The following is a 25,493-nucleotide window of genomic DNA, read 5'->3' as shown; positions in this document are numbered from 1 at the left end:
GGGCAGGAAGAAGCGGAGCGGGGGTGGAGCAGGGGTGGGAAGAGGCAGGGCAGGAGTGGGTGAAGGTAGGACGAGGCAGGGCGGGGGTGGATGAGGGTGGATGAGGGTGGGAAGAGGTGGGATGAGGGTGGAGTGGGGGCGGGGCCTGGATCAGAGCTGGGGGTTGAGCGTCCTCCGGCACTTTGGAAAGTCGGTGCCTGTGGATGTGTGTGGACTAGAAATGGCACATTTTTAAAATGAAAGTTTAGATTCTGATTTCATCATGGGACTTCAGGAGCATGGACCAAAGCACTGGCATGAAGGCTCTGATCCTGTGCCATTAAAATCAAAAGGAAGTTTTCCCACTAACTTTTCTGGGAGCAGAAGAAGGTCTGTATTGTCTCTGCCTCACCATTGTCCAGCCCTGTCTCCAGTAGGACTACTCAAAGTGTGTAAAGTTAAACCTGTGTGTAAGTCTTTGCAGAATCTGGGACTGACCTGGCATTTTCACAGCTTTTTAATTATTTTTAAGGAATTTGTTTTAAAGCCGACCAACCTTTTTGAAATCTTAATGAAAAACAACCAAAAACTTTACATATTTTTTCCATTTATTAGCCAGCTCTAATTTGTTCTGTGCTGTCTGTTTAATCTTCTCTCGAATTAGCAGCCTTTACTGTAATTGAACAAATGTTCTGTTAAATTATTTTATTATTCTTTGTTTTTATTAAAATACCAGGTTTCTACTGTGCCTCATGGAAGAAAAGCTCTGTGTATAGTTTGGTGTAAGCCTGAGTGTTGGGTAAGGTCTGCATTCTTATCCTGGAAGGCATAATCTCCTCAGAAAGGAGATTCAGGGGATTCGTGACCACTCTCCTTTTCTTTATGGCTACATGGGAGGGGGGGCTTGAAACTTTTTTCTGTTGTAAAAAGTATGGAACAGGATGAAAACTAGTGGGTTAGATTTGTCTTTAACAGACATGCAAAGATTTTTTCCTGGACCACTTCTGCTGGTTTGTTTAACCCACTTCCTGCCCAGGCCAGCTCCCCAGAGTTTCAGGCAGTCTCTAGCTCTGGGTTCTTCAGATGTTCTTCACTGCCCGTCTCCATTTTCCAGCCAAGCCATGTTTTCTAGCACCGCCCATCTCCACTCTGCAGCCAACCCTACTCCCTGGCTGTCTTTGTGTTTCTCCAGTCCACTGGACTTCCTCAAGTGAGGTCTGCCATGGGGGGAGCCCTGCTCCATCCAACCATAGCAGATATACATTTGCTGAAAGTGCATGTATACCTGAGCTCAATGACTCCCCTTTTCTCTCCCTTTCCCTACCCCTCCATTATCTCCTCCAGATTCCCTGGGTTCAGTGCCCCACAACTCACCCAGTTCTGTCAATCCCCTCCAGAATCCTGGTAGTTTCAGAAAAGTCCTTAACACTTCAGCAAGTCACTGTTGATAGCTGGAGTCCAGGAGCAGAGGACCTGCAAGGGGTCTACACCTCTGCCCCCATGAAAGCCAGAAAGTGCAATTGCCAGCCTATTTAACCTTTTCAGAGTGGAGCCTCCCTTGAAGTCTCCCATAGACCTTGGTGGGGTGAATAGATAACAAAGCAGAGGTAGGGGTGGCTGTGGTTTTGCAGAATGGGCAAGTGGGGATCAGAGTCATTTGATGGAGTGATTGTGGGTGGAACATTTTGGTTGGTGGCAAGAAATTGGTTGAGTGTTGCATGAGAGTGGTGTTGAAAGAATATTGCAGGGGATGTGGAGAGAGCCCGGGGGTGTTAAAAGGCATTTGGTTGGGGAAATATTGTGGGAGGTGGGTGGGATGGAACTTGGATAGCTGGCATTTTCTGGAGACCTCTCCTACAGCCCCATGAGTCTTAGTTGGCTTATTAGTCCCTGGCAAGACTATTTAGGCTCTTTGAGGAGTAACTAGACCATTAGGCTTCCTGAGGGAGTAGATCCCAGCAAGGAGCTTCTAGAGACTATGGTGGGGAGAGGTGAGATATTGTGGATAGATGGCCATGGAAGGGAGAAGGGAGTACTGAGCAATGAATGAAAGGAGTCAGGGAGAATTTGAACTGTGGGGAGGGGGGGGGAAAGGGAATGGAAATAGGTGGAGTAGTTCTGGGGAGTTTGAGGGACCACTGAGTAACTTTACACAAGACAGCTTACAAAAATGCTAACTTGAGTGTGTATCTTTGCATAAAGGCTCCCACAAAAGGGATCTATTTAAAACCTATGATTTTATTATTGTTTTCTGTTGTTGTTTTTTTAAAAAACCCTCACTGTTTTCTTCCCTGTGTTTGAACAAGCAGATCAAACAACACATGTGCCAATTTGTGAATGTAAAGTGTATCATGTCCTGAAAAAACAAAAACCACTTCAGCAAATTTTTTAAAAGTGCTAATTTGTGATTAAAGTTTTAAGTATAATTGTGAGGGAAAAACTATGTGAAAGAAATGTCAGTTATACTTTAGTTATTATGAGTGTTTTGTTAGGGGGCAGAGTTAAGGTGGTTTGGTGCTGGTTTTTCATTTTGTTCAATTATCTCTCTGTGAATTGGGAATTAAGGTTGGGGTCAGAAAGCCTTCATGGAAATCATTATTTTAGGTAATAGTGTACCAATGTTCCAATCTGGTCACATCATCTCAATAGGTTATAGCAGAAATAGAGAGGGTAAAGTGACAAAAGTTGAGGGTGATTAGAAGCCTGGGAAGACTCCTATATGAAGAAAGATTGAAAAGGTTGGAGCTGTTTATTTCAGAGATAGGTGAATAAAAGGTAACATGATAAAGATATGCAGAATTAATGAATGGCATAGAGAATCTATTCTGGGAGCTTCTTAATCCTTTATCATAATATAAGAACAAGGGGACATTCAATGAAATTGAGAGTGCAATTTAAAACCAATAAAAGGAAATGCTTTTCCAGACAAAACACAGTTAGTCTGTGGAACTAATTACCACAATATATAATTAAGGCAAATCGTTTAGCGGCATTTTAAAAAGGGTTAGATGTTAAAAAGGGTAACATGATTATTCAAAATTATAGTAAGAAATGAAAAGTAACCAAAGAGTTTCAGAAGTGATATAAACTCTCATGCTCCAGGGCATAAGCCAACCTCTAATTAAAAGAGGTTTGGAAGAAACTTTCCTTGTGTACAGGTTATCTGATGGTTGTGTTTCGTAGACTTTCTTTCACCTTCTCCTGAAGCAGATAGTACTGGCCACTTCAGAAGACAGGATACTGGACTAGTTGGACCTCTGGTATGATAATTCTTAGGTTTCTGTGTTTTTGTATCTTAGCTTGTGATTTCCATAGTTTCAAGGACAGACACCAAAGGGAAGGACTTGCTTCTAAAGGTGAACTAACATATAACTGCAAAGGCCAGGCTCCTGCAAATACATATGCCCTTTGATTAGTTCTACTGACTTCAGTGGGACTGTTCACAGTAAGTAATATTAAACATGCCTGTATGCCTATGCGGGAATGGGCTAAAGTACGTGCAATCATTTAAAAGTGTATTAGGCCATGTCTCCAGAGTCAAGTTGATTTAAGTTATGTTGATGATCATAAGCCACTGTAATTACATCACTTGTGCACGTTCCTTGTGTTGGCAGAGTGCGTACACAGTTGGTGCTCTGGCACTCACAGATAGAGCAGTGCACCATTGTGCAGATCATCACCTTCCTCTGCTAGGAGTTCTGGGAGTGGATCGTAGTGCATCATGGGGGAGGGATCACCCCCACATAATGCAGTTTTCTCTGTCCCATAATTCCAAGGGCTTCCGACTACATTTCATGCCATTTTTCAAATGCTCCTGTAAACTTTGTGCCCCCCATCTCTGCCTGAAAGCATGGATCCTGCACTGCTCACTAGTCCTGTGATAAGTGTTAGGAACACAACACGGCTGATCCTGCAGTATTTCATGAGCTGTAAACCTGAACAGGAATCCGTGCTGCCTGTCCTGCTGTGTGGCATGGAAAGAAACAATTCAAGATTGATATTGGCATTCACAGAGCAGCTACACATGGTGGACCGTCGCTACTAGGCTTGGGAAACAAACACTGAGTGGTGGGATCTGATTGTGATGTAGGTCTGGGATGATGAGCAGTGGCTGCAGAACTTTCATATGTGCAAAGCCACGTTTCTTGAGCTCTGTGTGGAGCTTGCCCCCAGCCTGTAGCGCAATGACACCAAAATGAGAGCTGCCGTAACAGTGGATGTGTGGTGATCGCTGTGTGGAAGCTGGCAACTCCAGATTGCTACTGGTCAGTTGCGAATCAGTTTGGAGTTGGAAAGTCCACCATGGGGGTTGTGGTGATGCAAGTGTGCAGGGCCATTAATCACCTACTACTACGAAGGACTGTGACTGTGGGCAATGTGCAGGACATAGTGGATGGCTTTGCAGCAATGGGATTCCCTAACAGCAGTGGGGCAATAGATGGCACGCATATTCCAATTTTGGCCCCAGACCATCTTATGATGGAGTACATCAATAGAAAGGGCTACTTCTCTATGGCACTAGTGGATCACTGGGGTCATTTCATTTACATCAGCGTGGGGAGGTCAGGGAAGGTGCATGACTCATGGCTGCTACTCTGAAACCACACATGTTTAGGAACGCTGGCCTGTATAGAAAGCTGCATGCAGGGACTTTCTTTCGAGACCAGAAGATTCCAATAGGAGATGTGGAAATGCACATGGTGATGATGGGAGATCCAGCCTCCCGCTTACTCCCATGGCTCATGAAGCCATACACTAGAAACCTTGACAGCAGCAAAGAGCGCTTCAACAGGTGCAGTATGACCACAGAATGTGTTTGGCAGATTAAAGGGTCACTGGTCCTGCCTTTTTCAGAGGTTCGACCTCAATGAGGAAAATATTCCCATGGTCATAACAGCCTGCTGTGCTCTGCATAACATTTGTGAAGCCAAGGGGGAAACATTTCCTCAGGGGTGGAGCATTGAAGTGGGTTACCTGGCAGCTGATTTTGAGCAGCCAGACACCAGCACTATTAGATGAGCTCATTGGGGGCTATTTGAATCAGGGAGACTTTGAAGCAGCATTTCAACAATGAGCCTCAGTAATGTGTCTGTAATGAAATGAGTCAGACATTGTTTACTTACCACATTGAATGACCCTTGTAATGATTTCTGCCTGAGCATTAATTGTAGTCTGCAAATGTGCCGATTGCCACCATGTATAAATTTCTGTTGCAACCATCCTTTGTAGGTCACAAATAAAGAATCACGGTCTTTGCAAGCCAAAATTTCTATTAAACAGCAGTACAGACATTAACATTTCTTACAAGGGGCATGACACTGAGCAGCACTCTCTGAAGTGAGGATCTCACAGATGTGTGTAAGTCTAGCTGTTGTTATGGAAAATGTCCCAAGGCGTGGAGTGCAAGGGGTACTGCAATGGGCCAGGAACGTGAGAGGAATGTGTGGGAGGAGCTTGGAGAGGGCAAGGAAGACAGTTCTGTATGGCCTGGTGGGGGAGTCAAGCATGCTTGTATTCTGCCTGAAGTGCAATCAGGGACCTCAGCATCTCTCTTTGGTCCTCCATGAGCTTTATTATCCACTCCTGACCCTGTCTCTTCTCCTGGCTATCCATTTCTAGTTTTTTGTTTATTGTCTCTCTCCACACTCTGTGCTTGCTATCACTCTCATCTGATGATTGCAGTACTTCGCAAAACATGTTGTCCTTACTCCTCCTCGTTCGCCTCCTTATCTAACGGCGGTGTTGTGCTGGTGTGTAGGAGCTGACCCTCAAGGGCACATCTGCATAAACAAAAGAAACAATACACAGAGTTAGTATTTTGTGTGCACTCACAGCCTTGAATCATAAAAGTTACATACACCTCTTTCCCACTTTCCCTTGGCAAGCACAGTGAGAACACTCAACATGGAGTTTTCAGCCTGAGGATGCAAGACGGGACAAAGGGTCTGCGTGGTTTCTGAGGGGTATCCGTAAAGGTGCCTTTGAACACTATTCTGAACACTGGCACCATTTTCACAGGCGAAGGTGATCAAAGCTGAAATCACACTACTGAGGGTAACCGAAGATGCAAGGGTGCATCTCCTGCATGCATGCGGCTTTCGACCGGGTCTGTATGCTGCTCTCTGTGTGCTGCTTTGGTTCCTTCAGAAGTAATTGCTGATTGGCATGGCAAAGTTTTCTACAATGGGGGAAGAAACAAAGCAGCTCTGCCAAGAAATTTTAAGCAGAGGATTGCAAAGTTTCTGCAGGAAAATTTCCTAGAGATCTCTTTGGAGGATTCCTGGGAAATCTCAGTGTGATTAACAAATTTTTCCGCAGGGCCTCCACCGCATAGCTACACAGGGGAATGTGAAGCAGATGCAAACAGTACCTAGTGTTGTTAATTTCAGTCCCTTCTCCCATGTGCACCATGTAACAAAATAAAGGACACCTCAACCTCATGTAACTGCACTATCAAAGCAAAATGAGTGCTAACCAGAGCTCCCCTCTCCTGCTTCAGGCATGCCAGAGCTGGACTGCTGGGATTTGCTAGACCCCTCTGGAGCCAAAAAGAGGTCCTGGCTTGCCACACCACTGATGAGCCTGTTGCCTGTCCCACATTCTCCTTCAATTTGACCTCCTTGTCCACCACTTCATCCTCAGAGTTGACTCTGCTGGCTGCTGCCTCCTGTCCCTCCAAAGTATCCACAGGACTCTTGGCAGTGGAGGTGGGGTCACCGCTGAGGATGGCATGCAGCTCCTTGTAGAAGCGGCGTGTTTTTGGCACCGCATCAGAGCAATGGTTGGCCGCCCTTGCCTTCTGGTACGCCTGCCTCAGCTCCTCGATCTTAGCCCAGCACTGCTGCGTGTCCCTTTCATGCCCCTTCTCATTCATGCCACGAGCAATTTGCTCATAGGTGTCAAAGTTCCTATGGCTGGATCAGAGTTGTGACTGCACAGCCTCCTCTCCCCACAAACCCAGCAGATCCAGCAACTCTGGTGTACTCTAGGCAGGAGAGCGTTTGTTGTGGAAAGTCAGCATGGTCAGCTGGGAAGATGCGATGTGAGCTGTCCATGCTGAGCAAACAGGAAGTGGAATTTCAAAAATCCCCGGGGCTTTAAAGGGGGAGAGGTGCATGCCTGTGTACCTGGCTGCGAGGCAATGGAGTAGAAACTGCTTAACAGAGCGGTCATGATGGGCACTGTGGGACACCTCCTGGAGGCCAGTTAGGGTGCCACAAGCAAGTGCAGTGTCTATGCTGAAACTGCGTGTCTCTAGCTTTGTTGCAAAAAGCTCTATGCCGTTCATCAAGGTTGTTTTATGATGTTAGCATAGCATGAGAGTTAAATTGGCTGGAGGAGTATTGTTGTGTGGACACATCCACTGTTTTGTCAACCAAACCTGACTTTTGTTGACAAAACTGTGTAGGCTTTAGAAAACAGGTTGGAGAAATAGCATAACCAGATTAGTTGCAGACCTTTGCCACCTCAACATGTGTTCAAAAGCTTCTATGTCTTATTTCACAGACTCACTTGTCAATTTAAATGTGTATATCTAAACTCTCAAGTAATTGCTTACAATAGACCCATTCCCATTGACTTCACTTAGGTAAAACTATTACCTAACTTCAGTTCCTGAATGAGGACTGCAGGGTCAGTCTCACAGTGAAGAACATTTTACAAAATAAGGAACAAATGAACTACTTCTTGACTTTATTTTCAGTAATGTACTCTACAACTACCCACTCCAATATCCCTGGCTTTAGGTCTGCGTTAAATTTCAGAAATATATCTGGGATGTACATTGGCTGCATTCAAAGCCCATTGCAGTCAATGTCTGTTAACGTCAGTGGACTCTGGATCAGGCCCTATTACAGTAACAAATATAGAAAATGTAAATAAAGCTGTGAGGAAATGAAAAAAGCCACACTCAACATTCTGTAAGTGGTCTATGTAAAATAAAATGTTTGTGCTATTTTACATGTTCTTTGCTATAGTAATAGTAAAGGAGTGATAAAGAATCTGGGCACCCAACTCTTATAGAATTTCAGCCCACCCTAAAGACCTTTTAGAGTACATGTTTTTCATCCTTGAGAATTTTATCTTTAATGAAGTTTATGAATCTTGTACACTAATGTGTGATGGATGAACCTGTTGTAGAATTGTTTGTTTCTTTGGGCATGTTCATGCTGCGTTGTAAACCTGGGTCCGTGGAACCTGGGCTTGTGGGCTTCCCTTGAGCATCCACAGTGAATTGTAAACCTGGATTTACAGTTGCTGGACCCAGGTCTCAGAGCTGTGCTAATGCGTACATACTGCACAACGTAGACTTTGTGACTTAGGTTTTCAGCTTGAGCTGCATCCACACTGCAAAATGGCTGGGCTTGGATCTGCATCACAGTGGGACTTAGGTTCTGACTCAACCCCCTACAAAAGTCCTAGAACCTGGGCCCCAAGTGCTTTCTGACCCGAGTCAGACTGATTTGTGTATGGATGGAAGGGCGGGGAGGGGGGGGAGCTTGGTCTTACACCTGAGTCAGAGCCCAGGCTTAATGTGTGGTGTAGACATGCTCTTCTTTTAAATTTTGTAAAATTCTTTTTTGGACTTTATTTTAAGCTAGGTGTTTTTTTAATGTGTAAACTGAATTTACAAACTATCAATGAGAGAAGAGAGGGGGAGGGAGAAAGAGAGTGTGAAATCAACATTACCTGTGACTCAACAGGGCCTGATACAAAGCCCACTGAAGACTGTTGTGACTTGGATGGCCTTTGGATCAGGCCCTCTTGACTAATGTGTATTGTTTTCATGCGCTTCCTCCCCTTCTCTCATTGATAGCAATTATGAATTATATTAATTTTGAAAAAATATAAATATATAAAACTAATTAAAATGTCAGACATTTCTTTTAACATTTCCTTTACGGTGTAAACAGTAATGTGTAGCAGGGTTTGGTGTTCATACTGCACATCCGAACATCTTGGACCAAACTCATCCATGAGGTAATTCCATTAAAGTCAGTGGAGTTCAACAAGTATGAATTTGGCTCCTTGATTGTATTGTGGGTGTCTTCAACATAGATGGAATGTGAATAATGTGTAGTTATACATGCTGAAGTGTCTGCACTTATTAAATTTGATTCTAATCCACTGATCTTTGTGTTGGTGAATTTAGGTTTTTAAATTGTCATTTTCACTTTCTGTGTTACACTGGAAATGTCTGAATGAAGAAAATAATTTGTTTCTTATCTCTGATACTTTCATTCTTCTGTCATAGTACACAAACAAAATATAGAATTAAAATGCTCAGCAGCATAAATCATCATCTTCTGATAAATAACAGTAACTCATAAGGAGACTGATTTCCAGGTGAGCAGTCATGAATGCCTGCAACACAAGTAATTTCAAATGTATTTAAACCTTATTGCACAACCAGATTTTTATTTTTATTCTCACCACAGGGTGCACATAAGCTGTCTGCAAAGGGATTTCTAATCTTCAGCTTCATATGTTCGTACAGGTATATTCATATGAAATATTACTTTTTTAATGTTGATAAACCTTTTGGGGGGTATGCATAAAACCCTGCAGAGTACAAGCATTGGGCCAGATTCTCTTAAGCATGTTTTGGACATGTGTAAATTATATCTCCCTGCTCCAGCTTGATTCCTAAAGGGGATAGGCCCTAGGGATCCAAATTCAGTTGGATTACTACTGCTTACTCCCCCACCCCCACCCCCCAGGGTTTTTATCAGGAAAGGGCTGATATAATTGCAGTGGGCAGCTATATAGAAACCCATTGGAAGAGGTGGTTGAAGCCCATAGCAGAGACACTGTTTGAGGGCAAATTGTCTGCCTCTGGGGTGAGACTGGCACATGACAATGGAACCCTGAGTTAAATCCGATCCACTGAGTTTGGTCATATCCATCAGAATTAGGAGATGACAGGGAGATCATATGTCATTACAAAGGTATCTTCTCCGAGATGTGCAATAACTTCTTACTATGGACCAGATTCTGACACATTTACTCACACTGAGTAATAACACCTTACTCCAGGAGTAGTTCCTTTCTACTTGAGGGGTATGGAATTACTCAATGCAAGTAACCTTGGTAGAATCTGGCTATAAAAGTTAAAATGTTAATTTATTTTTTAAAAAGCAATATTAATTGCATAATGTATTTGTTTACATTGTGAGTGAGGCATAAGCTACATCTGAGGACCATACTGCAAATCTAGAAGAAATTGTCTTTGCAATGATATATAAAATGACCTTCAACTCCTAATAGTCTAGGAGAATTTCTATTCATATCTAGATTCCGAATCCTGAAATAATTATTATTGTGTATTTATAAATAGTTTACAACTTCAGATTCCAGTTTATTTAATAAGACAAGAAACCATTCAGTGTACATTTTGTTGGCAAGCAAACTGAATAAAAAAATGACTAGATCTCATGAAACCAAACCATCTGCTATTATCAATCTGTAATTTGGTGTTTCTCCCTTTGGAAACACTGGTTACTAGCACTCTTTTGTACAGCTAACTTTTCCTCAGATGCCTTTATTAAATTGATCTATAAAAGTAATAACTGTGTATTCTCTGTGTGCTTTTACAAAGACCTGAACTGGTGCCTGTAATCCCTTCTAGTGTAATGTCAATATGAAAGGATACCAACATCTGGTGAAAAGATTGTAGCTGTTAAAGCTTGTACATTGTAATTAAAAAAAAATGGCTTTAGGCTTTAGGTAACCTCAAGCTAGAGTACAAAGGCAATATGGAATCTACATCATCAAACAAGAAACCCATGATATAAAAGTGTTTTGTTAATATGTGGAGAGAAAAAATATTAATTAGCATATGTTTGTTACTTTACCCAATAGCAGTTTCCTCACTTAAAGGGGACACTTTAGAATTAGGTTAATCTTCGAAATAATTCACATGGTTAACTGTATGACATTGTTTTATTACATAGCCAGATGCATCTAGCCCAAAATGAATTTGTTTTGAGACACTATTTATAGGCACTTTAAGTCTATTATATAGGAAGCCTTTTACCTAGATTTTAAACAATGAGTGGGAATTTACAACACTCATAACAAAACACATAATTTACAGATTTTGATTTTTTTTTTTTTTTACATTTGAGAACTGTTCCTAGAAAACCAGTAGGTTGGGAGTTAGAAATGAATAGATGGGAAAACAGGAAATATTGAAAATCTAGCACTGCCCACCTTCTTGGTGTGTTTAGATAACCAGACTTTTCTTAATCAGAAAGAAAATAGGGTTTTTTTTAATACAGCAAAAATTAAAGTTTTCTCCTAAACACAATGTAATTAGTAGACCTTAAGACGACCAATGTGTCTATACTTCCAAAATCCATCTGTTAGCAAAACCTTCACTCTTGACTAGAATTGCACACATTTTATCACAGGTTAAGACAGCAGAGGGCTCCCTTGAGTTTTCTTTGGTGTACCTAAAGCTGTAAACAACTACCCTGCATTTCTGAGATGCAAGCAGAGAGCTTTTTATGTCTGATCTCTGGAGTAGGAAACACACTTTCCCTTTTCCCACCCCACAGCAAAATATCCCAGATTTAGAGTGACAAATTTAATTTATCTTAACAAGTTTTGGTGAAGAGAAAGAGAGTCGATAAAATGAGCTGTGATTGTCGATTATGTAGTGTTTTAGAAAGGTCCTTCCAGTGAAGGGAATATGGATCCTATACACTCAGAATTGCAGTTGTTAAGGCAATAGGTCTGGCTAAATCACGAGGCAACGCGGTGGCAATTAAAGGTAGATGGTAGTGGGGGGTCGGGGGTCCTTGCTTTTTTCCGTCGTCTAGAGCATCTGTTTTCCCTACTTACATAAACAACCACGATCCTTTTCTTGAGGGAGGCTTTTTTTTTTGTTTTGTTTTGTTTTTTTGGTCCTGGCACTTCCAACAGCAAGGGAAACGCCCCACTTTTCAAATGTTGAAGTTTAGCACTTAGTCTGGTTTCATTGTCCTGTCGCAGGATGGCGTGGTTCCATTCTAAGAAGACAATGTGGACTAACCCCCCACCCCCAGACTTCAAAGAATCTGAGGAAAGGACGTAGTCTTGTAACGTCGGTTATATAGCGTGAAAACAGAAAGTTGAAGGCAAAATTACCACAATAAAATCAAATTAAAAACTCCTCTGACTGCATTAGTTAGGGTAATTGTAGCTATTGTATGGAAATTGTTGCACTGTTGAAACCGCCAGACAGAGAATCCAATCTGAATGCTTTAGCTGAATCTGTTTAGAGCCACTGTGAAATAAAATAGAATTAAAACGTATTATCCAGATCTAATTGAGCGTGTACTCCGCCTTGCTCTAGCTTTAACATAAAATGTGTGTAAGGGAGATGCTTCCATAAGCTTTTGCCCTCGATGTGAAAATAGTCCTTTGTAGATTAAAGGATTTAGGGAAATAATGGTCGAAACTGGAGCAACTGAACTATCTGCTCAAATAACTAAGCATGTTAGGCTTTATATTGCGAAGTGGTATATCTTGCAAGGGAGTGTTTCAGCTTCAAAACGTGGTATTGGAAAGAGCTGTCTTTTGAGTTGAATAGCAACTGAAGGGGAAATAGAGCGATTTGAAAGGAGGACTAGCAAAATAACAAGTTTTTAAGTATATACAGTGGAGATACACACAAGGAGACCTGAGCATAAAATATATTTAACTATGTACACGGTACAGTACCTCTGAGGTTTGACCACTACAGGAGTTAGATGGACCACCAACAAGTTAATAGACCCGACAGGGATGTCCAAAATCCATGCTTACAGAAAAGAGGATAATGACTGTGAAACCCATTGTGTCGTCTTATTTGTTCAGTTACTTCAGATTGTAAACTCCTTGGGGAAAACTTCTTGGATCTTCTGTACCTGGTACATATTGTCAGTGCCCAACAGAGAACACATCAGTTTATACAAATAAGAATAATTGCCCATTAGGAGGGCGATCAATGCATCCACCGGCCGCCCACGTACAAGTGTTTGTAGGCGCAGCACAAGAAGCACTCAGTGGTTATAAAGCCCTGTAGACCAGCTGGTTTATCTTCTCGGTTAAAAGTATGTTGGTTGTATTATTTCTCCCTGAGACAAAGAGCGTGTGTTGGTTTTAGTTGGAAGGTTCCCTAAGATACGTAGGCATGTTTCCGTCCACCCAGCTCTAAATCATTCACCCGCCGAGTGGTTTTTTTACGACGGGAATCGGCTTGCCTAGCAACCTCTTCCAGGCCGTGCCTGATGGGCAGTCTGGAATATTTGGGCTTTCACTTCCGAACTCCAACTAGCGAGAGAAAAAGGAAATCATGATGGGTCCCCACTCGGGTGTGGCTTGGGAGCCCTCGATCTGTGTGCACCCACCGGAGCAGAAAGCTCCGCTCTCTTTCCACCGCTCCCTACGGGGCTGGGGATTCACGGTTCACCTAAAGCAGCCCTGCGTCCAGTATAGAGGAGGGCGAGGGTGAGCGTTTACATTGGACGCTCGCTGACTTCTCCTTCCTTCCCTTTCCTCCTACACCCCCAACTTTCCCGGCTTTGGCCCAGGCTGCTGGAGGCACGAGGGGACGTTGGGTTTGGTACTGTGTGTGTGTGTGGCCGTTATTTGCTGTCACCCTGCTCGCTAGCTTCCCTCCGGATTATCGCGTTCACACTGTGTCTGTGCTGCAGCCGGCAGAGAGGCGAAGGGGTCTTTTTATACCACGTTCTTTCGCCTCCCCTTTCGCGGGCTCCCCCTCCCTCCTCGTGTCACCGTTGAAAAATGACGCGCCTGCCTCCGGAAGGGAAGAGAGATCCCCGCAACTTTGAGCTGGCTGGACGAAGCGGAGGAGCCGCCGCTCCCCGCGCCAGCCGGCTTGGGACTGGGCGTGGGGGGAAGGGGCTGGCGCGCGCGCGAGAGAGACACAGATCCAGCCCCCCCCCCCCCCCCCCCCACACACGGGGCTTTGGTTGCGCCGGGGATTGGGCCGGCTGGGCAGCGCCTCGCCCCGCCAAGCAGAGCGGCGAGTTTGTGGAGAGCGGCGAGCGAGCCGCGCATTGCAATCGGGGAACCCCAGCTGGGAGCAGAGGCGGCGGCGGCTGCTGGGGGATCCGTTAGAAACTAGCAATTCCCCCTCCCCCCCGCCCACCACCACCCAAAAAAAAAAACCAACAACCCCCCATTGCACCAGCCCCCGGCTCTGCTGGGGGAAGGGCGGAGGGACTCGCGGTGGGGTGGCACGGCTGCGGTTGCCGCGCTCTCTCTCCCCAGATGCTGGTTTCGGAAGCACTTGGCAGGAGCCTGGAGGCGGCGGCTGTAGCCGCGGCGGCAGCAATGGGAGCCGGCTGCTGAGGGGCGCCCGGCCGAGCGGAGCGCCCGGCGCCGGAGCCCGGGCAGGTGGCACCGGGGGGGGGGGGGGCCCATGCGGTGACCGCGCCGAGCCGCGGGTGCCCCCAGGGTGCAGTTGCGGCTGGAAGAGCCGGAGGAGGGTCTCGCTTGTCCGTGGCGCCCGGGGATGGGTCCCCGCCGCGGCTGAGCCCCAGCGCCCGCCCAGCCCCTCTCTCCGCTCCGGCCGGCCAGTGAGCCGGGAGCCGCCTGCCGGGAGCAGCCATGGCCGCGGCCATCGCCAGCGGCTTGATCCGCCAGAAGCGGCAAGCGAGGGAGCAGCACTGGGACCGGCCCTCGGCCAGCAGGAGGCGGAGCAGCCCCAGTAAGAACCGGGGGCTCTGCAATGGCAACCTGGTGGATATTTTCTCCAAGGTCCGTATCTTCGGGCTGAAGAAGAGAAGGTTGCGGCGCCAAGGTGTGTGTGTGTGTGTGTCTGCCTGCCCCCGTCTCTCTCTGTCTGTCTGTCTGTCTGTCCGTCCGGGAGTGGGGACAACCTGTAGCGGGGCCCCTGCCGGGCCAGCAGCTGGGCGCGGTACACGCGGAAAACTCTCTGCTGGGCTGGCGGCTCATGCAATCTCCCAGCTAGTGCCTGCCCCCGTCCTGATCTCCGGGCGTTTCTGTTCCCTCGCTAGCTGCGTGATCTAGTGCCTTGGGTGGAAAATACACACAGACATGTACACATTAGCGAGAGGAGATCGCAGAGTCAACAGTTCCTAGAACGGGTGGCACAGTGTGATCTATCCAGCTGTTGGCCCGGGAAGTTTCTTACTCAAGGAATACGCCTCCTCGGTAATATAATGCACTATGGCACATAATAACACTTTCCCGAGGTGTTAGCTGTAGTAAATAGAGTCTAGTAGTATCCCTCAAAGAGGCTTTAGCTGTGGTTTCCTCTTTACTTCCCCTGTACTAGTTGCCTTCCTGGGTAATGCAAAGTCTTTTGTATTTCGCTCCCATTCACAAAGCGCCTTATAGGCAGCATTGAAACAGACGAGCAGTAGTTCAGATGTATGTTAATGCCCTGTACTATTCAGGATGTAATGTGTATAGAAAGGTTTCCTCAAACGCTAGTCTAGTCAGAAGAATAAAGCAACGCCTACAGCGACTTCGTGATTTAGTTTTCACAAGGCAATAAAGGGTGAAAACAATCTTTTAATTGAGGTGGTGATAGAGTTAAGTGCATTACGTGGTGCTGATAACTACTGGCTACATAATAAGGGCTCTCATAGCCACAGCCTATTAACCTTTTTTTAAAAGGACAAATAGTACAACGATTTGTACAGCTTCTAAATGATCGGTGTCTGACAAAGCAACCTCAGCAAACTATCGTTAATGGTTCGTTTCATTATGCTATGTGCTTCATTTTACACACCGTATAGGCACTCTATTCTAGACTCCCATTCTTAATAGTTAAGTAGGCGAGAATCATTTCATTTCCAGTATTCTGAGAGTAGGAAGTGTATCATACTAGCATGTTTAAGGACCATGAGGGATACTATCACATACTGTGTATACTGCAATTATATACATATATATTTTAACTGCTTATTAAGTTAGGGTCCCTAATATAAAGGATACAATCTGTGGATTATTATAATTTCTTCCCATAGATTACAGCATACTCAATAAATAGAGGTCTCCAAATTTACATTAGTAGCATGATTGCATTTTTTCAATGCTTTGTATTTAAAGAGTGTAAACAAAAGGATAAAACTATATAAAAAGACAAGAACATTTATAATTTTTCTTAATTTTATCGCCCAATTAAAGAGTAATACTTCCAGAATTTAGAACTGGTTTTTACTTTATCACATACTTATGCCCAGAAGGCAAATAGCTTTAAAACACAGGGATATTTTTTAAAGGATGAAGATTTTAAATAAACATCTTCAAAAGCAAGGAGAATATCAGTAAAGATATTACAGTATCTATTACTTACTGTAGTAAAAAACAAATTCTTTCTGAATAGATTAGAGAATGATTCTTCCATCCTGTGCTGTAATTTAGTCTATATAGTGTGTGGAAAGAAGTATACTTCCATTTTAATTTGGTCTAGAGAGTTAGAATTGTTGGTAAACTATTTTTATAGTTGATGAAAAACTAAGACATAAGAATTTACCTGTTCTGTTCCATCTTTCCTTTTCTTTCCATACATTATATTTAAAATAGCATCTTTTGATAGGATCTAAAACATTTTATTTTGTATGGCTTTATTATTTGTAGCAGAATTATTTCTTATTCTTCAGTTGTCTCAAATCCAGTGAAAAGAAGCAATAAAGATACAATAACCTCAGATTTCTTGTATTATTGTAGAATACAACCTAAATGTTGCCATTATTTGCAAAGTGGTATACAACTTGTCTTCTTATTTCTGAAAACTGATTTCTGAAATATACTTTAAAAGTTAACATGGAGGCTGCATAAAATTATTGTACACTTCTTTTTTGAGCATGTAGTGTGTGTGTGTGTGTGTGTGTGTATTAATAACAACATCTTTGTAAGACTAATTTTTAGATTGAGTAATTTCTTAAATATAGATCTATAATTGACTTTTACCAGATAGATTGTCTGTTTTATAATAATTGATTATGGAATTTATCTTTTATAGTTGGTTGATGGAAACAAGTTTACTAGGGCTTCCTTTAATACATTCACTTACTGAAAGATCATTTTTGGCCAGCTCTGAGTTTCATATTCTGGCAAAACTCTTATTGAATTCAGTGAGACTTGAGGATGATAACCCCTTCACAGCATTAGATGCCAAGCATTTCCACAGTTAAGAGATGCCTCCAGCAAAGTTCTGTATTCAACATCATGGATTTTTCATAGTGTATTTAGTAATGCTCCTGAAACCGATCATAATTAAACTAAATTTAAACTAAATTTAAATTAAACTAATTTAACCTAAACTCTAACTCATGTTAGCACTATTGGTTTCAATGGGAATATTTGTTAGTGAAGGTTGCAGGATCAGGCCCTTTGTTTATGTCAACGTTAAGAGCTTTTTAAAGGCATATTTATCCAGTCCCTCATGTTAACAGCACAAATTCATTATTCATCCGTAAAACTTTATACTAAAAATAATCAGTTTTCTGTATGTGAGTGCCGTAGTGGTGATGATGCATAAGTTGCCTGGTGTACCTGTGGATTCAAAGTTACATACAAGAAGTAGATAAAGTGGGGAGAGATAAAGGGTGGAAAGTGGAGGGTAAATTTAATCACTTACATATCTTGTGGCATAGAAAAAAATTAGAATATGTAATTGTGAAACAAATAGGCAGTTCATTCTGTTAATTGATTAAATGATCATTATACGAAGCAGAAAATCAAGAAAGTTCCATTCCTGTTTGTCTGATTCGTCAGAATATATGGCCATCGGTCATCATATTGTTCATTGAAACTTATTGTTGAGAGCATGAGATAAGAGCAAAATGTGATGAATTTCCAAACATCTGTTGTCAGATGTGTGCAATGGGAATTTTACAAATAAATCTTATCTAAATGATGTACAAAGTGTGATGAGAACAAAGAGTGAAAAATGAGCCAGAGATGTGACAAGTGGGCTCCTTGGATTGATCATGTATGATAATATCAGAGTAGAAGTATGCAACAATTGTTCGTTATTTATTGATAGTGAAATCTAGAGTACATCACTTACTCCAAACAAAATGTAACTCCGACTCTTGCAAAGAGGTTATACTATATATGGAAAACAAAAGTCCATATATCTTTGAAGTTAATAGACAGCAAACAGTAATAAAAATCAGCTGAGAGGGATGCTGCTTTTTTCCTAAAATGCCTGTTGATACTGCTTCTTGGGTGGCTGGTGCTGATCTGTGAACAAATTATGTGATTTTGAAGACATAATATATTAAAAGCTAGATATCCTCTACTGTATTGGTGCTTCTCTATAGTTGTGTTTCATTTTCTGCCCAGGGTTATCCCTTTATGGACATACTGTAGTAGTATATATTATAAAGATACAGAGGGAGAAAAGGTGAACATTCTTATTTACATTTACTGGTATAAAAGCCATAATGACAGATGTGACTGTGGTTTTGTTTCAGATATTTTTTCCCAACTGTTTTGATTAATGTGTCTTTGTTCTGTAGTTGATATTGATTTCTATGGGAGAATTACCTAATAAGCTATTGTGTGGACAAACCACAATAATGTATCAGACAACTTTGATGTTTAGTTTTAATATTATAATAGCTTTAATTTATTCTAACTGCCACGTGATGAAGAAATCACTGGCATTAATTTCCTCATACTCTTGAAGCCAATATCTGTGCCCTGGCTTTGATGCCAAACACGTATCAATACTAACTTTTTCATTTTGGATTAGAGAACAAGATAGTTTAATTCTGTTTATTCTCCAGATTCAGTTAATGCTATACAACAATTACACAGAGGACTGACAGATATGAATTTTGAAGGCTTCATGGGGCGTGAAACCTGACTATAACCAGAGACTATGCAATGAAAAGCAGAAAATAAATTCCTATGCCTTAGTTTATGCAATTACATTACATATGAAGTGTGTGATTTCAAACCATCCACTTGTCCCTGTTGCATTGTTAGCTTCTAGTTAACCTATATTTTAACCTATAAATCTATATCCTTTATTGGTCCCCAAAGTTGTAGTCTGGTTAATAGGTTCTCTTCAGATTGTTCCATTGTGTAGTATTCATCATTTCAAATGTATAAAAAATAAGTGTGTTATGTATACTGTGTATATGTATATTAATACCAACTTATATTACTCAATTTTGGAATGATTTGGCTTCTAATTTTTTATGCTAATACCAGTGAGATTGTCTCTGTCTCACTATGTTCAGAGAATATATTTATTTCAGTTATTAAGACATGACTATTAGACTTCTAGGTTTATTTTTTGTGAATGTTCTACAGCAGTATATCACTTGAAAGAGTGCCTTTTGGGACAATTAATGTGTACATCAGATGGGGTTGATGAAGCGGATGGGGAGTGACTTCACAACCTAAGAAGGAAAATAATTCTCAGGAAATGGAATACCTGAAGTGTCTTTTTTGCTTTTGTAGAGCTGAAAGCAAGACCCATTCATGTGTACACATGAAAATTAATTTATTTCATTCCCTGCAAATCAGAACACTCCATTTGTATCTAGAATTCCTAAGAAATGAAGATCAGTTTGGAAGCTATTCCTGTTCCTAAATTAGTACAAACTGGCTTGGCTTTCCTAACTGAGGGTCTCACCTTAGGAATTCATTCTTCTTGTCCGCCCACATTTAGCAATCTTTCATATACATTGTAAGGCCCATTTATTTTGCCAAGTGTTTGACTGATTTTTTTTTTAACTGTGTTTAAATCTCTTTAAATGCAGTGCCTAGTTGTCAAGGTGACAGGCACTGTAAGCCTGTTTTTGTAATAAAATATGTATAAAATCAATTTCATTTTTTTCTTTTAAAATGCTGCTAAATATTCCATTGAAAATCTATAATATTATTGCAAACACAAAACATACAAATATGTTGCTCCAATGTAGGTATGTTCATTTTCCTTTTTTAAAATGTATTTTTGCTACAATTAGTTTTAGATTGAGTATCAGGGTCTTTCCGAGGCAAAACATTTCCCACAGAGTGGGAAGCTCTTCTTTAAATAGAAGGGTGGTATTGAAAAGGGGTTTTGGTATGTATCAAAACTATATTAAAGCTGATTATGTTGAATGTGAATTAATGCAAACAACTTGGTTGAGAGTATGGAGGGATTATAACGTCCCTTGTATTGAACTGTTTCTGGTGGATCTAACAATGGTGCTGAGTCAAGGATGTAATTTTAAAAGGAGAAGGAAATGAAAAAAGTTAATTCCTCCTTTAAAACTGTAATGTAATATTAGATGATAAAGGATTTACAGCAGTGTTTCACATCAAAATGGGCTTTAAATCCTGACTTACGATGGCAGTGTTCTTTGTGCCCATTTAACGTGCAAGTGATCAAGTATCTTATATGATTACAAAACATCTCATATTAGTAATATAACTCAGGAACAAAAAGACAAATATAATTATCATATAGTCTTAAAATATTATGTTAAAGTAGAAATAAGATAGAAGCATTTTAGCATTGTGTGTTTGATAAATATTAGTAAATTTTAGACTTCATTGGACCTTCCCAAAGGTTACTTCAGGTTTTAAAAATCTATATTTGGCTGGCATCCCTTTTTCCCTTTGTCTGCAAATTGCCAGTATGTGGTAATGTTTCTTGTCTTTTCCTTCCTTCTGACGTCGTGTATGCTGGAACATGTCTATTTATACCAGCAATCTTGAGTGTCCAGTTGGAGTAAAGGAGATTTCAGAATTACCTCATTCTGAAATACCTTCCTCTTCCTTACACTCTTATTCTCTTTCACTTCCTTCCTCCCTACAACTGCTGATTTAACTTTTCATTTGTAACAAATACAACATTGTGGGTGATTGACTCTCTCTGAGTTCTCCTGAAGTTTAGAGAATCTGGATCCAGTTGAGTACCAGTTCAGGCTTCCCATTAGTTAAAAAGACACTTCATGTGACCATTATGCTTGATCATGACTTGGATGACACTTCAAGTCTGTGCAATGTCCACTTGCCTGGGAAACAAAATCCTTCATACATCTACTTCTCTTATTGTGAACTTATGCCTTCCTTCACTGGCCTAAATACTGAAATATGAAATGAATAGTCATTTTAAGGACTCTAAATTTCAAGGAATTTTTTAAAAATATGCCAGGCCTGGTAATTATTAAAGTTTATTATAGAATTTAAAAGAATCTGGCTAATAGAGATGCTAAGGGAAATTTTACTATACACTGTTATTGACTTATTATTGGAAGAGCTGTAGCAATGACAGCTAATTTTGGGTTCTGTTTTGCATTTAAACAAAGGATTCAACCTCTTTGTTTTGCATGAAGAATAAATTATATCTTCCCAAACTTACAGCGCATAACCTATGAGTAGAGATTGAATTTTCTGAATATTTTGAAGTAAACCTGCTAAGCAATTTGAGTTATTATGAATTAAAAATGGGGCCTCAAAGAAAGTTCACATTTTTGAGTCATGATTTTTCAGGCCTTATATTTTAAAAACGATGGACTGCAGAATGTTTGGAATTTGTAGTTAATTGGTTCTCTCTCACCAGATAATATTCAAAAATTAAGTAATCCAAAAGACAAAAAAAGGGTTGGCATTTTTTCATTTAACTTTTGTGCGGTGGGTAACTGACATAAAACGTTTTACATTGTCTACTTTGGTGGCACACTAAATCAGCTAAAAGACTTTCTGAACAATCTAGAAGAGCTATTGCTCTTTTTTTCTGATCTTTTAAATGTAGACCACGCCTATGTCTGCATAGCTATGTTGGTCCCGGGTATGAAACCCCCCACATCCCTGACCGACATATCTATGCCAACAAGACCTTCAGTGTGGATACAATGATGTTGATGGAAGGGGGCTTCTGTTGACGTAGCTAATGCCAGTCAGGGAGGCAGTGTTCCTACAGCAACAGAAAAACTCCTTCTGTTGGTACAGACTGCATCTACACTGAGGGGCTATGCCGACATGGGCTCCATAGTGTAGACCAATGGTTTTCAACCTGTGGTCCATGGATCCCTGGTGGTCCACAGACTATAGCTAAGATTTCAAAGAGGTCTGCACCATCATTCAACATTGTTAGGGGTCTGAAATGAAAAAAGGTTGAAAACCACCGGTGTAGATATAGCCTTAGATTCCCGAGTAATGCCAGTTCTGTCTGAAGGATCAGAGGGGTAGCTGTGTTAGTCTGTATTGACAAAAATAATGAGGAGTCCGGTGGCACCTTAAAGACTAACAGATTTATTTGGGCATAAACTTTTGTGGGTAAAAAACCCACTTCTTCAGATGCATGGGGTAAAAATTACAGAAACAGGCATAAATATATATTGGCACATGACGAGAAGGGAGTTACCTTTCAAGTGGAGAACCAATGTTAAAGGCCAATTAGGTCAGTGTGGATGTGGTCCACTCCCAATAATTGTTGAGGAGGTGTCAATACAGAGAGGAAAAATTGCTTTTCATAGAATCTCAGGGTTGGAAGGAACCTCAGAAGGTCATCTAGTCCAACCCCCTGCTCAAAGCAGGACCAATCCGCAATTTTTGCCCTAGATCCCTAAATGGCCCCCTTACAGATTGAACTCAGAACTCTGGGTTTAGCAGGCCAATGCTCAAACCACTGAGCTATCCTTCCTCCCTTTTGTAGTGATTCAACCATGCCCAGTTCCTATTCAAGCCCAAATTGATGGTGTTAAGTTTGCAAATGAATTGTAGCTCAGCAGTTTCTCTTTGAAGTCTGTTTTTGAAGTTTTTTTTGTTGAAGAATGGCTACTTTAAAATCTGTTATTGAGTGTCCAGGGAGACCGAAGCGTTCTCCCACTGGCTTTTGTATGTTACCATTCCTGATGTCTGATTTGTGTCCATTTATCCTTTTACATAGAGACTGTCTGGTTTGGCCAATGTACATGGCAGAGGGGCATTGCTGGCACAAGATGGCATATATCACATTAGTAGATGTGCAGGTGAATGAGCATCTGATGGTGTGGCTGGTGTGGTTGGGTCCTATGATGGTGTCGCTATGGTAGATATGGGGACAGAGAAGGCAACGGGATTTGTTACAAGGATTGGTTCCTGGGTTAGTATTTCTGTGGTGTGTAGTTGCTGGTGAGTATTTCCTTCAGGTTGGGGGGCTGTCTGTAAGTGAGGACCGGCCTGCCTCCCAAGGCCTATGAGAGTGGGCGATCGTTTTCCAAGATAGGTTGTAGATCGTTGATGATGCTGTCGAGAGGTTTTAGCTGGGAGCTGTATGTGATGGCCAGTAATACTCTGTTATTTTCCATGTTGGGCCTGTTCTGTAGTAGGTGACTTCTGGGTACCCGTCTTACTGATTTTTAGTTCTGTCTGAAGTTGAGCTTACCATAGATGACAGGGTGTGCAACTATTACACCAGTACATGAACTTAAATATCGAAATATCATTTCAAAAATGGTTGTACATTCATTAAGACACACACTACCCCTGTGATGTATAGCATCCATTTTTTCATGTGAGTAAACAGGCATTTATTGTTTGATCCTCCATTACACGTGCACAGGTGGAGGGGAGCAAAAGCCAGCAGAAATAGAGGGCACATGGTAGGGAACAGCACCTCCATAACCTACTTCCTCCCCCTACCACAAGCCCTTCTGAGCTTCTCTGCAGGCTTAACATAAGGTGGAACTGATATGGGTGGAGAGAAGTGGAACGTGTCTGCATGTCAAAAGTGAGTGAGGTGGAATTGAGCATTTGCTCTTCCCAAGTTGTGCTCTTGTTAACCAGGTGGATTTCTCAATACAAATCTATATAACGTTCCATGCTCCGATGGAGGAAGCAGATGGGAAAGTCAAGAAGGGTCTGGATCCCTGCAGTGTAAGTCCAAAATCTGTGAATCAGTAACCTGATTTTCCTGCAACGCCTGAGGGCTCTGTAAAGTTTCCAAGCCACTCTCCCTTCAGAATGTGCGAGTTTAGATTTCCTACCTATTTGGTAAATGAGAGGAAAACCTAATGAGTCAAAACTTAGATTTTCTATTGGAATGTCCTCCCTCCCACAGTTTTTTCCATGGAGCTGGAGATCCTCCCCTAGGCCAGATGCTCATCTGGCGTGAATTAGCATAGCTGCGCTTAGTCACTTGATAGTTAGCCATAAGAAGCTTGGCCAAAGCTACTCAGCAAATCAGTAGCAGAGAAGAATAGAGCCCATTAGTCTTGACTTCCAATCCACTGATCTAACTACTAGACCATGCTCTTCTTCATGGCTTGAATAAAATTCTGGCATTTGCTTGAATTATAATGCAAGTTTTCATATTCATCCATTTTTACAGAAAATCAAGATGCCCCAAATAACATGCAATTCAGCATGTGGTTAAGTATTTAAAGCAAAAGCTAACAAAAATAAGGCTGAAATAAGTAGATGCAGCAAGCATGATATAAGATTTTAATGGATGTGGTATATAAAAAGGAAAAACACAAAAACCCAACCAACAAGGCTTTCTGCGTACAGGATCAAGTTTTGGTTAGTTTTGTAAAATGGTGACCATGCAGCCACATAACCCTGATATGTATTGTTTCAGCTTTTTAATAGGTTTTCCATAATCACTCCAACACAATTGGAACAAATCAGCTAGTGTGTGGGGAACACTTCCCCCTCCTTTCTATAACAGATGTATTTTAACAATTTCCTTAGTCTCTGTGATTTTAATCTCTCACTTGAATGTTGTGATGGGGTGTACAAACCCCACACTGGGCTCACAGGAAATAAAGGACAGTACTGGGTCCAGGTATCCTTGCCCCTCCAGACCTGCAGAGCATGCTCCAACTGGAGAGGAAGCTTAAAAGGTGCTATTGGATGTGCTACCCATTCGGCCTCCAAGGGCTCTATTTACAGGTGTATGTCAAGAGTAGGTCCTTTGAAATCGTTGGAATTACACTGGTGTACATAAAAATCAGGATTGGGCCCTTTAATTGCAATAATTAGATTAGATAAATGGTAGAGCCCGACATTTATTTAAAATGTAAAATGTTTTCCTTTGTGAAATAATAGTGTAATGTAGTATTTTGAAACACATACAGTCTCTCTCACTGTGTATATAATATATAACCACATACCAAAAGCCTAAGTTTAAAGAAAATTAATTAGGGTGCAAAGTCTACCACTGCTACAGTTGTTTTATCAGTTGCCAGAGATTGCCAGTGTAAAGTGTATCGCTGTGAGTGTGGCAGAGGTGGTTGTTGGTGCTTTGGGAGTGACATGGGGCTACCTCTTTAAAATATTCATGTTCCATTATTACTTAGACATGGTGCTATAATTTTCCTGAGGAATGCAAGCAGGAGAAGGAAAGTGGTGATTTTTAGCAGTTTATAACTCAGCTAAACCTGAATAGCATTTAACATAGCTGAGAAAAGGGACTTCTCAAGCCTGGTTGGGCTTTTCCACTCCTGAATTCCAAATGCCTGCTGCAAACAGTAGACATATAAGAGCTTCTCAAGAAAATGTCACCAGATTTTTTTACAATGGAAGTTGTTAGGCAACCTAAATTTAGGGGTTGTTACAAG

The 25,493-nt window shown here is 41.6% G+C and overlaps 1 protein-coding gene across 4 annotated transcripts in view; it reads left to right on the top strand.

Moving 5' to 3' along the window:
- FGF14 (fibroblast growth factor 14) overlaps positions 1-25,493 on the top strand; it is a 605,518-nt gene that overhangs the window by 399,429 nt on the left and 180,596 nt on the right. Inside the window, exon 1 of one of the 4 annotated variants that reach the window (XM_073349213.2) lies at positions 13,908-14,770. The exons of the other annotated variants lie outside the window; for them this stretch is intronic. Coding sequence (XP_073205314.1) covers positions 14,578-14,770 — 193 coding nt within the window. The 5' untranslated portion in view covers positions 13,908-14,577. Of the gene's footprint in view, positions 1-13,907; positions 14,771-25,493 lie in introns of those variants that run through there. 4 annotated transcript variants of the gene reach the window in all.

Source organism: Lepidochelys kempii, chromosome 1, assembly GCF_965140285.1.
Source record: "Lepidochelys kempii isolate rLepKem1 chromosome 1, rLepKem1.hap1, whole genome shotgun sequence".
In the NCBI taxonomy this organism is placed as follows: domain Eukaryota; kingdom Metazoa; phylum Chordata; order Testudines; family Cheloniidae; genus Lepidochelys; species Lepidochelys kempii.
This window is presented reverse-complemented; position numbering and strand designations above follow the sequence as displayed.